Source organism: Podarcis tiliguerta, assembly GCF_965153285.1.
Source record: "Podarcis tiliguerta genome assembly, chromosome: 2".
Lineage (NCBI taxonomy): Eukaryota > Metazoa > Chordata > Lepidosauria > Squamata > Lacertidae > Podarcis > Podarcis tiliguerta.
Window position 1 is genome coordinate 114,646,154 of NC_139535.1, and position 13,041 is coordinate 114,659,194.

General features: G+C 48.2%; 1 protein-coding gene across 1 annotated transcript; it reads right to left on the bottom strand.

Moving 5' to 3' along the window:
• Positions 1-1,719: 1,719 nt before the first annotated feature.
• LOC310671266 (keratin, type II cuticular Hb6-like) lies at positions 1,720-13,041 on the bottom strand (the record flags this gene model as incomplete). Its single annotated transcript, XM_083427011.1, has 9 exons — positions 1,720-2,012; positions 3,078-3,109; positions 4,331-4,551; positions 5,961-6,086; positions 6,778-6,942; positions 8,120-8,215; positions 8,364-8,424; positions 9,703-9,911; positions 12,769-13,041. 9 exons carry the CDS (start codon positions 13,039-13,041, stop codon positions 1,720-1,722), a joined length of 1,476 nt encoding a protein of 491 aa, XP_083283137.1.

Sequence of the window (13,041 nt, forward strand, 5' to 3'; positions counted from 1 at the left end):
CAACAACGATTGGGAACAGGGCCGTCTTTAGCAGATGCAGAGGCTTGGGAGGGAAGCTGCACGCCCACCAGCCATATAGTTGGTGGGGCGCAGCTGGCGGGCATACAGGGAAAGGGGAAGCTGCTGGCAAAGCCGCACAGCTCCCCCACTCGCTAGGCCGCCCCTGAGAGGCAGGCGACCTGGCGCAACGAACCACTAACACCAATGAGAAAGACGGCTCTGTGCACGCGCGCGCACACACACACTTACACTTAAGTGCTTTATCCTTCCCTTTATAGGGACAATAGTCTGGCAATAATGAAGAGGGGGGAAACATGGAATCCCTCAAACCATTTTTTTATTTTTATTTTTTTTTTATGCTCAGCACAATCCATTTATTAGAAACAGAATTCCAAAATAGGATGGGAAACAAAATGCATGCAGAAATGTATTATACAGAAGCACTTAGGGCAGTCAGTTGGAGGTAGAATGGCACACTTGTCTCATTATGCATATTGCGGGGCAGAGATGGAGAACCTGTAGCCCTCAAATTGTTATTGGACGCCAATTCCCATCAGCCCCAGTGGGCAAAGACAGTGGGATCTGTAGTCCAGCAACATCTGGAAGGCCATAAGTTTATCCATCCTTGTTACAGGGAATGAAAATTGATCATTCTTCTATGTTAATGCCAGTTGCAATATTTAGAAAAGAACATGTATGTTTTCTGTTGTCTTTGTCCATGGAGGTCTTTTTTTTGTTAAAGCTATGGTTTTCCCAGTAGTGATGCATGGATGATGTATGGAAGTGAGAGCTGGACCATAAAGGCTGATCGCCGAAGAATTGATGCTTTTGAATTATGGTGCTGGAGAAGACTCTTGACAGTCCCATGGACTGTAAGAAGATCAAACCTCTCTGTGCTTAAGGAAATCAGCCCTGAGTGCTCACTGGAAGGACAGATCCTGAAGCCGAGGCTCCAATACTTTGGTGACCTCATGAGAAGAGAAGACTCCCTGGAAAAGACCCTGATGTTGGGAAAGATGGAGGGCGCAAGGAGAAGGGGACGACAGAGGACAAGATGGTGGACAGTGTTCTCAAAGCTACCAACATGAGTTTGACCAAACTGCGGGAGGCAGTAGAAGACAGGAGTGCCTGGCGTGCTCTGGTCCATCAGGTCACGAGGAGTCGGACATGACTAAAAGACTAAACAACAACAACAACATGTATGTTTTCACCCACGCAGGAGTTTCTGGCCATCTTTATACTTAATCACAAGTATTATGTGATCAGGTTTGGGCTTCAAGTGATTATTTTGGCTGGTAGGAGCGCAGAGACTGAAAGCACACAGCCATACTGACAGGTTAACGGAGACACTGCCATCCAACAGCAAGAGGAGGGTGAGAATTGCAAAATAGCTCCCAGTATCCATAGATGGTACAGCTGTGTTCTGTGGACCTAAGCCAATTTTCTATAGCTACCAAGAAGACACATTTCTGCTGCAACAGCCAAGTCATTAAGCAAAATTGGTAGTTCATACAGCTTGTAGAAATGTATGGTGGGAGCCATCACTTTAGCATTTCTGAATAAAAATCAGATTGACAGCAGGGCATTTGTAACATCTGAAAAGGGGTTTGTTGGTTTGTTTGGCAAATCTGCTGTTTTGAGTATTCGCTATTGGTAGGCAGTAATAGGGGGAGGTCGCCATTATTGGTCATCCGTGGTGCCAGCTACCTATTGACCTTCCTAGTATCTTCGTCCGCAGTAGCCAGCGGGTGCTGCGAACTTGACGCCGGAGCCCCTGCCACTCCCACAACTGAAACCACGTGGAGGGGGACATGGTTCTCCGCAAGGTGGGCCACAGGGAGGAACACACGGCACCCCATCCCTGCAAGGATGCATGGCATCCACACACGAATCTCTGCCTGGCCCGCAGGTTGTCACTCGAGGGCCACAGGTTGTCGTGATCTTGCCGCGGGGCCCACACACAGGTCGTGGGTCGGTGTCACACACAACTGCACCCTGGCTCCTTCGCACAGCTGGTGTGGAAGAGGGAGAAAAGCAACATGTTGGTTAGAGGTCAACTCATAAGAACTTAAGAATAGCCTGCTGAATCAGGCTGATGGCCCATCTAGGCAGAATCCTGTTCTCACAGTGGCCAACCATATGTCTGACCTCAAGCAGGAGCTGAGCACAAGAGCCCCCTCCCCTCCTTTGGCTTCCAGCTATTGGTATTCAGAAACATTACTGCCTCCAACTGTTGAGGCAGAGCATAACATGTATGTAGCCATTGATAGCCTCTATGAATTTGTCCAATCCTGTTTTGAAACCATCCAAGTTGGTCTCCATCGCTCTCCTCCGTGGAGTGAGTTCCATAACTGTGTGAACTCACAAAACTGTCAGGAGCAGGTCAGCAATAAATCACACGACGTCAGTGAAGTTAACTCTTCATTCAAAGAAACAAGACAGCTTGAGAGACCAGGCCCAGTGAGCAGAGCAGCGCTTCCTGGTAGATCTTACCCCAATGGGGCAGTTGTGAGGACTGAAGGTCCCCACCTTCCTACAGTTCCTTAAGCCTCCTGCTCCCCCTAGGTGCTTCCCAAGCAATCTGAGACTTTGCCTGTATTTGCTCTGCCCTCTTCATACCTCTACTGGTTCTAGGAGACCAGGGGGATGGGACGTTAGGGCAGAGGTCAGGTTCCCTCACATTTTGGAGTAACATCTAATGAATTTGATATTTAAGGGCGTGTATTTTGTATCTTCATATTTCTGAACCGCTCTAGGGTTTTCTTATGAAGTGGGACACAGAAATGTCATAATGACAGTAAAATAAAAAAATACGCACAGTTCCCCTAACGAAGGGGGTCCTCCTAAGTACCAAGTAAAGAGCCCCCCATAAGACCACTAAACCTGCCTAATTACCCCACTGTCTGACCTTCAACTCTCTGGCCTCACAGAAGTCATTATGTCATAGCTTGGGCCCCTGTCACTTTTCCTTGCCCCCCCCCCCCACAATGCACATGATGAAAACATGATCATATCTCACTTCTCTAATAACCATCACCCCCAATATCACCCAAGAAGGGGGCTATCAGAATACTTACAGATGTTCACAGCACATTCTCCCTCACCCAACCTAAAAAGCAAATCAGTAAATGGTAAATAAATGGGTTCTTTGCTAGGAAATCACCATCACTGCTGTGCATCATTCATCGACTGAAAAATCTTGGCCTGATATCACACATGAAGGATGTAGAATGGCCCTGCCCCCTTGTTTCTAATCTCATGGCCTCTCTCTGGGGCTTTCTGACAATGGCCACCAATGATTCACCCAAAGGTTCTTCCTATACCCTCCAAGGCACCATGGGGTAGAGCAGGGAGTGTTGTAACTCAATGGTGGAGCACCTGCTTTGCTTGCAGAAGGCCCCAGGTTCGAATCCTATCGTCTCCAGCTTACCTTTCTTTTTCTTTTTTAAAAAACTGAGTAGTAGATAATGGGGAAGATATCCTCCTCCTGAGGCTCTCAAGAGCTGCTACCAGACTTGAGCAGACAAACAGTCTGATCTTGTATAAGGCAACTGCTAAGTGCCACTGTCACTCTTCCTTGCTGGTTCCACTGGCAAGGAAGGATAATAACTGAACAATGTATCCTCTCCTAGTGTCTAAATCCATTTCTGCAAGGCTGAAGTTTACCCTAATGGGCCAGCCTCCACTTTGGGCAAGTGAAGTGATAGGAAAACCTAGCCTGCTGTACTTCTGCATTGCAGATTTCTGTTAAAGGAACTAAAACAACTTTTAAAAGCCTGCAACCATTTAGACAAATCCACAAGGATTCAATAATGGTTTAGTGATTTCATCTGTTTCCTTCTCCTATGGAGACTTAACAGTGATATTGAACAACTTCTGACCCATTGAGTCAAGCATGCCCCATAAAACTATTCTGTATTGATGATATATATTTTTTACTGTACTTATATCAGTGGCGTAGCGTGGGGGGTGCAGGGGGGGCCGGCCGCACCGGGTGCAACATCTGGGGGTTAGGGTTAGGGGGCGCAAATCCACGGGTTAGGGGGTCAAATTACTTGCCTTGCCCCGGGTGCTGACAACCCACGCTACGCCACTGACTTATATCAGTTGCCCAATAACATATGCTCTCTGAGCACCATGCATTACGCTCATCCAGGTGCTTGATATCCTCCTTTTTGCAGTTGTGGGCGGGCCCAAAAAACACACACAGTGCATTTATCCAGCCTCATGTTCACAATACGTAGCTAGTGTGCTACTTTGTGCTTGGTGGGCTCTAGACTGTGCTGCAGTGCAGCCGGTGTGCTAATTCACCCAGTCCTATGGGGCTCACCTGCATTCCTCTCCTTCCAGCAGCTTCCTGTAGGTGGCAATCTCAATATCCAGGGCCAGCTTGACGTTCATCAGCTCCTGGTACTCTCGCAGCTGGCAGGCCATATCCTGCTTGGCCTTGTGCAAGGCATCTTCCAGCTCAGCCAACTTGCATTTGGCATCTTTCACAGCTATCTCCCCACGCTCCTCAGCTGCAGCCACCTCCTCTTCCAGTTTTGCTTTCTGTGGTGGCAAAGGCAACAGCATCATAACAGCACATGAACTCAGCTATATTGGTCCCTGGACTGTCGTTTGCCTAGTTAATGTAATGCCTTATTTGTTGCAAACTCTAAAGAGCTAGAAGGAGTGGTTTTGAGGGACACCAATAATTTCTCTGCATATTCCACAACAATTCAGGAGTTCCCCTGGAGATTTTGTGAGCTGATGAAGTGATAGGCTAATTATTGCTTTCTATATTCTTTCCTACACTGTGATCATTCCTTTTCAAAATGGTTAAACTCAAGGGGGGGGGGAGGGAGCTTTGCTGGATCAGGCCATTGGTCCATCAATTCTAATGTCCTATTCTTTAGTGTGCATAAAAACTGAGTAAATCTCCCACCCCTTGCTCAGCCTCTCATCAAAGAACAATGGCTTAATTCAGATCTATGTTTCCTAACTATAATAATAATGATGTTGATGATGATGATGATGATGATGATAATAGTAATAATAATCTGGCTGAGTTTCCCAGCCATTCTGGGCGGCTCCCAATCAAGTGTTAAATATAATACAGCATTAAATATTAAAAACTTCCCTAAATAGGGCTGCCTTCAGATGTATTTTAAAAATAGGATAGCTGCTTATTTCCTTGACATCTGATGGGAGGACGTTCCACAGGGCGGGTCACTACCGAGAAGCCCCCTCTGTCTGGTTCCCTGTAACCTCACATCTCACAATGAGGGAACCGCCAGAAGGCCCTCAGTGCTGGATCTCAGTGTCCGGGCTGAATGATGGGGGTGGAGACACTCCTTCAGGTATCCTGGACCGAGGCCGTTTAGGGCTTTAAAGGTCAGCACCAACACTTTGAATTGTGCTTGGAAACGTACTGGGAGCCAATGCAGATATCTCAGGTCCGGTGTTATGTAGTCCTGGCAGCCACTCCCAGTCACCAGTCTAGCTGCCGCATTCTGGATTAGTTGTAGTTTCCGGGTCACCTTCAAAGGTAGCCCCACATAGAGCGCATTGCAGTAGTCCAAGCAGGAGATAACTAGAGCATGCACCACTCTGATGAGACAGTCTGCTTAACTAAGCTTAACACTCTTAGTTTCATTTAAGAGAATTCCCACCCCTAACTCCGTACTATTTATTCACATCAGATCTCCTACAATTTTACCTGGAATTGTTTTCAAGCAGTATTAAGGACTAAAAAAATTGGAACTTTTTTTTTTAAAAAAGATGAGAGTATCATTTATTCCACATGCTGAACTCCATACCCAGTAGTGATCTGTTGTGATCAAAGAAAATTCCTGCTCGCCTGAACTTGAAGTCACTTGGTTACTTGGTAAGCAGTTGTGGTACTTCAATTGCACGTTTCTAATCTGCAGCTAACCTCACAATTGTGACTTCCAAAAGTCCACACTGTCCCGTCTTACCTGGGCTTTGACATTTGAAACTTCTGCCTCCAGCCTGTGGACCATCCGGGTCAGCTCACTAAGTTCTTCCTTGACGCTTCGCAGGTTGTCACAGTGTTTGGCCGCAGTCGTTTTCAACTCTTCATACTAAGGGAAAATAGAAGACATTGGAACCACTGAAAGTTGGGTGTGGTGGGGGAAGTCACACAATTTCCCCTTGTTTCCCCTTCAGAAGCCCAGCTCTTACTGTGAAGCTCTAGCCAATGTATGTGGCCTCAGTGAGAAGAGATAGGGGCCAAGGAGAAGTGGATGGAAAGGCCTCACCCCAAAGCAATCTAGAGAGGAGGCTGTGATTGAATATCAGGGCAAATAGCTCCAGCAAAGGGAGATACTTCAAAACAATGGAAACTGAAGAGCACCCCTATAGCATCCTTTGACATCCACCCATCCCTGAGGGAACTCCCTTCTCTAGATTGCTTCCCATACCACGAGCCACTTCTATTTATACCATCACTCATTTTCCTTGTCTTATCTCGTGCTTCCCATCCACAGGAGAATCTGCTCTCCTTGCAGTACCTCATTCTGCCAGTCCCAATGCCCAGTGATTCCTCCCAGCCACCAGTTGTTCTCCCTCCCCCTCCTTCTCCAGTTCATTGACACTGTACACATCTTTGCATGTGGGGAACACAGTTCTGTCTTAAACCCAGCAAAATGCAAAGGGCACAACTCTCCACTGCTGAAGACAGAAATGTGGAAGCTGTATGTCCACGTTATGGAATGAGAGAAGTTTCCCATTCCTGTCTGAAGGCATGCTAGATATTTCCACCACAGGGTTCACCTGGCAATGGCACCAAGCTTCAGCCTCAGCCCGGCTCCGAGAGGCAATATCTTCATATCGACGCCGGAATTCCTCAATGACACAGTCCATATTCAGGCCTCGGCTGTTGTCCATCTGCACTGTGACACAGGTGTCCGAAATGCAAGACTGCAGCTCGCGGATTTCCTGTCAGAGGGACAGAAGATGGCCCGTCAATACTATGGAGTTTTACTTTCATGAAATTGCCTCCAGATTTGGCCTGCTCTTTTCAGAGAAGATGGAAGGATTCCTTTGAATATTTGATTCCACACCCCACTCCATGTTCTCTAGCCAATGTGGGAGGATGCCTTTGATGGCCTGTTTGGGACAGAGGTAGCCAACACCTTCCAGATGTTGCTGAACTCAGCCCTAACTAGCAAGGCCAGGGATGATGGGAGGTCAAGAACAACTGGCCAGAACCAGGCTGGTTTTGAATCTTCAGCTGCCCTGATAAGAGTTGATGGTGCTAAAGGTCAACTACCTTCCTATTATTCTGTGAGCATGATTTAAGGCGGGTGGCGCTGTGGGCTAAAGCCTCAGCACCTAGGGCTTGCCGATCGAAAGGTCGGCGGTTCGAATCCCCGTGGCGGGGTGCGCTCCCGCTGCTCGGTCCCAGCGCCTGCCAACCTAGCAGTTCGAAAGCACTCTTGGGTGCAAGTAGATAAATAGGGACCGCTTACTAGCGGGAAGGTAAATGGCGTTTCCGTGTGCGGCTCTGGCTCGCCAGAGTAGCGATGTCACGCTGGCCACGTGACCCGGAAGTGTCTTCGGACAGCACTGGCCCTTGGCCTCTTTGAGTGAGATGGGCGCACAACCCTAGAGTCTGTCAAGACTGGCCCGTACGGGCAGGGGTACCTTTTATTCTCTAATCAATTACGTTTTATTCCACCCAAGATGATGAAGTTGTCCCATGAACCTCTACAGAAGACCCTGGCCTAAGTCATCCACACCCACCATGCTCTTATCATCCACTGCTGCATCTCAATAGTTGGGGCCTCCACACAGCTGAAGAAATGTTTGATTTGCCTTGAGCTGGTTGAATATCATGGGCAGTAATAGCAGTTGATGATCTTGGCATCAAAAAGAATCCAAATGTTCTCTCAGCTACATGGAGGCTCACACCAAAGCTTCTGCTTTCTGCCTGAGAGGTCAAGAATATGTCTGTCTGATCTAGTTCTAACATGGTTTTCTTTCTCAGCTCTTACCCCAATTCAAAAATCTTTGTGTTTGCCTTTTGGGCTGCAACCTGTCACAAGGGATAGAAGATGTGGTCCAAAAACCCCACGGGTTTTCCATCTCTGTATGGAATGGGAGAGTGCCTTACCTCCTCAAAGGTAGCTCTGAAAAAGCAGATGTCTTTCCTCATGGCATCCACTTTAGTCTCCTTTTCTGACTTGTCCATGAAAACACAATCCACCTCCTACAGGAACATGAGAATGAAATGGGGAAATATTGATAAGAAGCCATGACTCTTAACAATTACCATTCAAGGTGCTAGGACAAAAATAGTGCTAAAACCCACTCAGGTCTAGAAACAAATGCCATATTTTGGAAGACTTGCCACTTGCCTTTTTAATAGTCACATACTCATTTTCAGCACAAGTGCGGCGGTGACACTCCTCTTCGAACCTGATGAGGTAAATGAAACAGTTTGGCCTCACATCTGAATGTTTATTTTATTTATTATAAAACCATTTACAGACTGCTCGGTATTTTAAAAACCTCTAAACCATTTACGGTATAAAATAAAACAAGCAATGTCATTAAAACAAAAAGAAAACCGAAAATCAATAAAATAGCAGCATAAAAACAAGTACCGTATTTTTTCCTCTATAAGACTCACTTTTTCCCTCCTAGGAAGTAAGGGGAAATGTGTGTGCGTCTTATGGAGCGAATGCAGGCTGTACAGCTATCACAGAAGCCAGAACAGCAAGAGGGATTGCTGCTTTCACTGCGCAGCGATCCCTCTTGCCGTTCTGGCTTCTGAGATTCAGAATATTTTTTTTCTTGTTTTCCTCCTCCAAAAACTAGGTGTGTCTTGTGGTCTGGTGCGTCTTATAGAGCGAAAAATATGGTAGATGCATGCAAAAAGAAATGTAACAAAAATTCAGGGGATTTGGGCATCTGAAACAAGATCTTTAAAGTAAAGGGGCAACCCAGGCCAAGAGTGAAACGCTGTATTTTTCCCTCTATAAGACGCCCCCCATGTATAAGATGCCCCCTATTTTGGGGGACTCATATTTAGGAAAATTGGGGGAGATGGCCCCATGTATAAGACACCCCCTAATTTTTTACATTATTTTTAAGGAAAAAATCCTAGTCTTATACATGGAAAAATATGGTATTTACAGGTGGTGCTTATCAGGTACTTGTGCGTATCTCATCCAAAATTATTCTGCTCATGTTCATTTTGGGATGACCTTTGAAGACTGACTTTGCTTAATGCTGAGTGAACTCTAGGCTTGACCAATCACAAAAGAGAGAGCTGGTCTATAGGGTTAGTCAATGTAATACCCTGCAGATGCTGATGGGCTACAGCTCCCATCATCCCTGACTGGGACAAGTGGGAGTTGGATTCCAACAACATCTGGAGAGCTACAGGCTCTCTGTCTCTGCCCCAGAGCATTGGCACATGAGGCAGAGTTGTGGCTTCTCTTGCCCATTCTGCCTTACATCCCCCCCCATGTCTTCTGTAATGAACAGGACTCCAGATGTGTCACACAGCTGGCAAGGAAGATTTCACACAAGGCCAGAAGAGGCATGACCAGAGGTAGCCACCATTTACTGATCTGCTGGTGGGCCACCATACGTAACTTATGACTGCATTTGGACTGCACAGGTCTGGTTTGGGGTCTGCATTTCAGCATGTCCTTCTGCTAGCAGGCTGAGATGATGGATCTCACTCACTTCTTCCTGTTGCACTCCAGGGTGTCGCTCCAGTTTTTCATTTCCGCCTGCAGCTGTGCCCTCTCACATTCCAAGCACTCCAGCTCTTTCTTCAGGTTGGCAATGTACTCATTAAACATGGGCTCCATGTTACTTTTGCAGCACTTCCTCTCTTGCAAGAAGTCCCATTTCGTCTTCAGCATCAGATTCTGTTGCTCTAAGAATCGGACCTGTCAATCAAAGGAAACAATATTTCTCCCCACCAGGACAGGAGTGCTTAATTTTAGGGCTGAATTAGAACTGATTCCAATATGAAAGGCAAAGAGGGTCATTCCAGGGGTCCAGGTGCGTGCCTGAGCCCCGTTAAGCTCAGTGGGTTTTGCAGAACTGTAAAGCAATGACAAACCTAGACAGCATCTTTAAAAGTAGAGACGTCACCTTGCCAACAAAGGTCCGTATAGTAAAAGCTATGGTTTTCCCAGTAGTGATGAATGGAAATGAGAGCTGGACCATAAAGAAGGCTGATTGCCGAAGAATGGATGATTTTGAATTCTGGTGCTGGAGGAGACTCTTGAGAGTCCCATGGACTGCAAGAAGATCAAACCTCTCCATTCTTAAGGAAATCAGCCCTGAGTGCTCACTGGAAGGACAGATCCTGAAGCTGAGGCTCCAATACTTTGGCCACCTCATGAGAAGAGAAGACTCCCTGGAGAAGACCCTGATGTTGGGAAAGATGGAGGGCACAAGGAGAAGGGGACGACAGAGGACGAGATGGTTGGACAGTATTCTCAAAGCTACCAACATGAGTTTGACCAAACTGCGGGAGGCAGTGGAAGACAGGAGTGCCTGGCGTGCTCTGGTCCATGGGGTCACGAAGAGTCGGACACGACTAAAAGACTAGACAACAACAACACATTCACCTCACCATTGAAAGCATAAGAAAAGCCCTGCTGGTGCAGAATGACTACATGCTCATTGCCAAACAAGATGAAATGCATCACTAAATAAGGGACATCCATGCGGGTGGCGCTGTGGGTTAAAGCCTCAGCGCCTAGGGCTTGCCGATCGAAAGGTCGGCAGTTCGAATCCCCGCCGCGGGGTGCGCTCCCCCTGTTCGGTCCCAGCGCCTGCCAACCTAGCAGTTCGAAAGCACTCTCGGGTGCAAGTAGATAAATAGGGACCGCTTACTAGCGGGAAGGTAAACGGCGTTTCCGTGTGCGGCTCTGGCTCGCCAGAGCAGCGATGTCACGCTGGCCACGTGACCCGGAAGTGTCTGCGGACAGCGCTGGCCCCCGGCCTCTTGAGTGAGATGGGCGCACAACCCTAGAGTCTGTCAAGACTGGCCCGTACGGGCAGGGGTACCTTTACCTTTATTTGCATAAAGGCGGGACGCGGGTGGCGCTGTGGGTTAAAGCCTCAGTGCCTAGGGCTTGCCGATCGAAAGGTCGGCGGTTCGAATCCCCGCGGCGGGGTGCGCTCCCGCTGTTCGGTCCCAGCGCCTGCCAACCTAGCAGTTCGAAAGCACTCTTGGGTACAAGTAGATAAATAGGGACCGCTTACTAGCGGGAAGGTAAACGGCGTTTCCGTGTGCGGCTCTGGCTTGCCAGAGCAGCGATGTCACGCTGGCCACGTGACCCGGAAGTGTCTCCGGACAGCGCTGGCCCCCGGCCTCTTGAGTGAGATGGGCGCACAACCCTAGAGTCTGTCAAGACTGGCCCGTATGGGCAAGGGTACCTTTACCTTTTATTTGCATAAAATGTGCATGTGCTGAATTATAGGTATAGATGCAAACTGAGAAACAACGACTAACATTTTATTAGCTATACAACGGGTCTTCCCATAGAGGAGGAGACTGTGCCCAGCTGGCTTGTGGGTCTGCTCAATCTGCTACCCCAGTGCTAATTGCTGAAGAGCAACCTGGGTCAGATCAAAGGCCTGTCTAATCTAGCAGGCTTAATTTAGCTACCATTATCCCCTGTATCAGGAAAGGGGAGCCTGTAGCCCTCCAGATGTTGTACTCCGGCTCCTATCAGTTCCAGCCAGCCTGCTCAATAGGCAGGGATGATGGGAGGTGTAGTCCAGCATCTGGAGGAAATCAGGCTCTCCAGCCCTACTATATGCAGAAGAATGTCAGAAGTCCCATGTTGGATGATCAGAACAAAGGCCTTTTTGGTCCAGCATTTTGTTTCCTGATGACGAACTGGATGCCTCTGGGAAACCTACATGAGTGCAACAGTGCTCTATTTTCTCTCCTTTTGAAAAGACATATTGATCAATCTCCAACAACACATTTTGTGGCACTGTCTTCACAATACCACGGAGGAAGCTGATGAGATGCCACCTGCCTCCTCCACCCTGCTGCAAGTAACAGGCCAGCTTAGATTCAGATCATCCGTGATGTGACTTTGGCTGCTTCTGAAATATATCCAGAGAGTGATGCTGGATATTCCAATCTCTGGCACAAGCATTCTGTATACATTCCCTGCCAAACTCTTTGAGCATACCAGCCTTATGCAGAGCCAGAACATTTGTCAGGAGTGCATGCAGGAGCCAAGCCCTGTGACTGGTAGGGCCTCGCAGGACTGGGGCCTTCCTGAGTTTGGCCTGGAAGGGCAAGGCGCTGCCACACAGGTGAGGCTTGACAGAAGACGCGGAGCACCTGGTGTCAAGGGCCAGGAGGGGTAATAAGACCAGCATTTCCCTCTGGCTCTTTGCCACAGCAACACGCTACCCACCTAGCTGTGCTTTGGCTTCCTGGCATCCTGGCTCTTGGACCCTTGAGTTCCTGACTCCTGGTTTCCTGATTTGTGGACTCTTGGCTTCCTGACCCCTGGACTGCTGACCCTGGACTGCTGATTCCTGCTTCCCGACCTCTACCCCAGTCCCGACGTACTAAGCTGGGACTCCGACTGCCTGTAACCCGGACCGTGACACCATTGGTACAACTAGGTCAGTATTGCAGTGTCTCTCTCCAAGGCAATGGACATTCCTGTGCTATGTGGAGATGCCAGGGATTGAAGCTAGGATGGTCCTTCTGCATGCAATTCAGGACCTCTACCACTGAGCTATAGCCCTTCCATGACTCACCTTGTCAATGAAACAGGCAAACTTGCTGTTGAGGAACTGGAGCTCATTCTTCTCTTGGCATTTTGCTGCTTGGGCTGTGGCATCGATCCCCAGATTGAGAGGTTGAAGCAGCGTCTCGTTGCAAGTGACGGGGGTGATGCCAGGTGAACAGGGTGGGCAGACTCCAGAGCGCCTGAAACCGTAGCCGTATCCAGTGCCGCAATAGCCGTATCCAGTGCCGGCACCATGACAGCTATATCCACACCGCGGAGGCAGGCAACTGTTGGCAGCCAT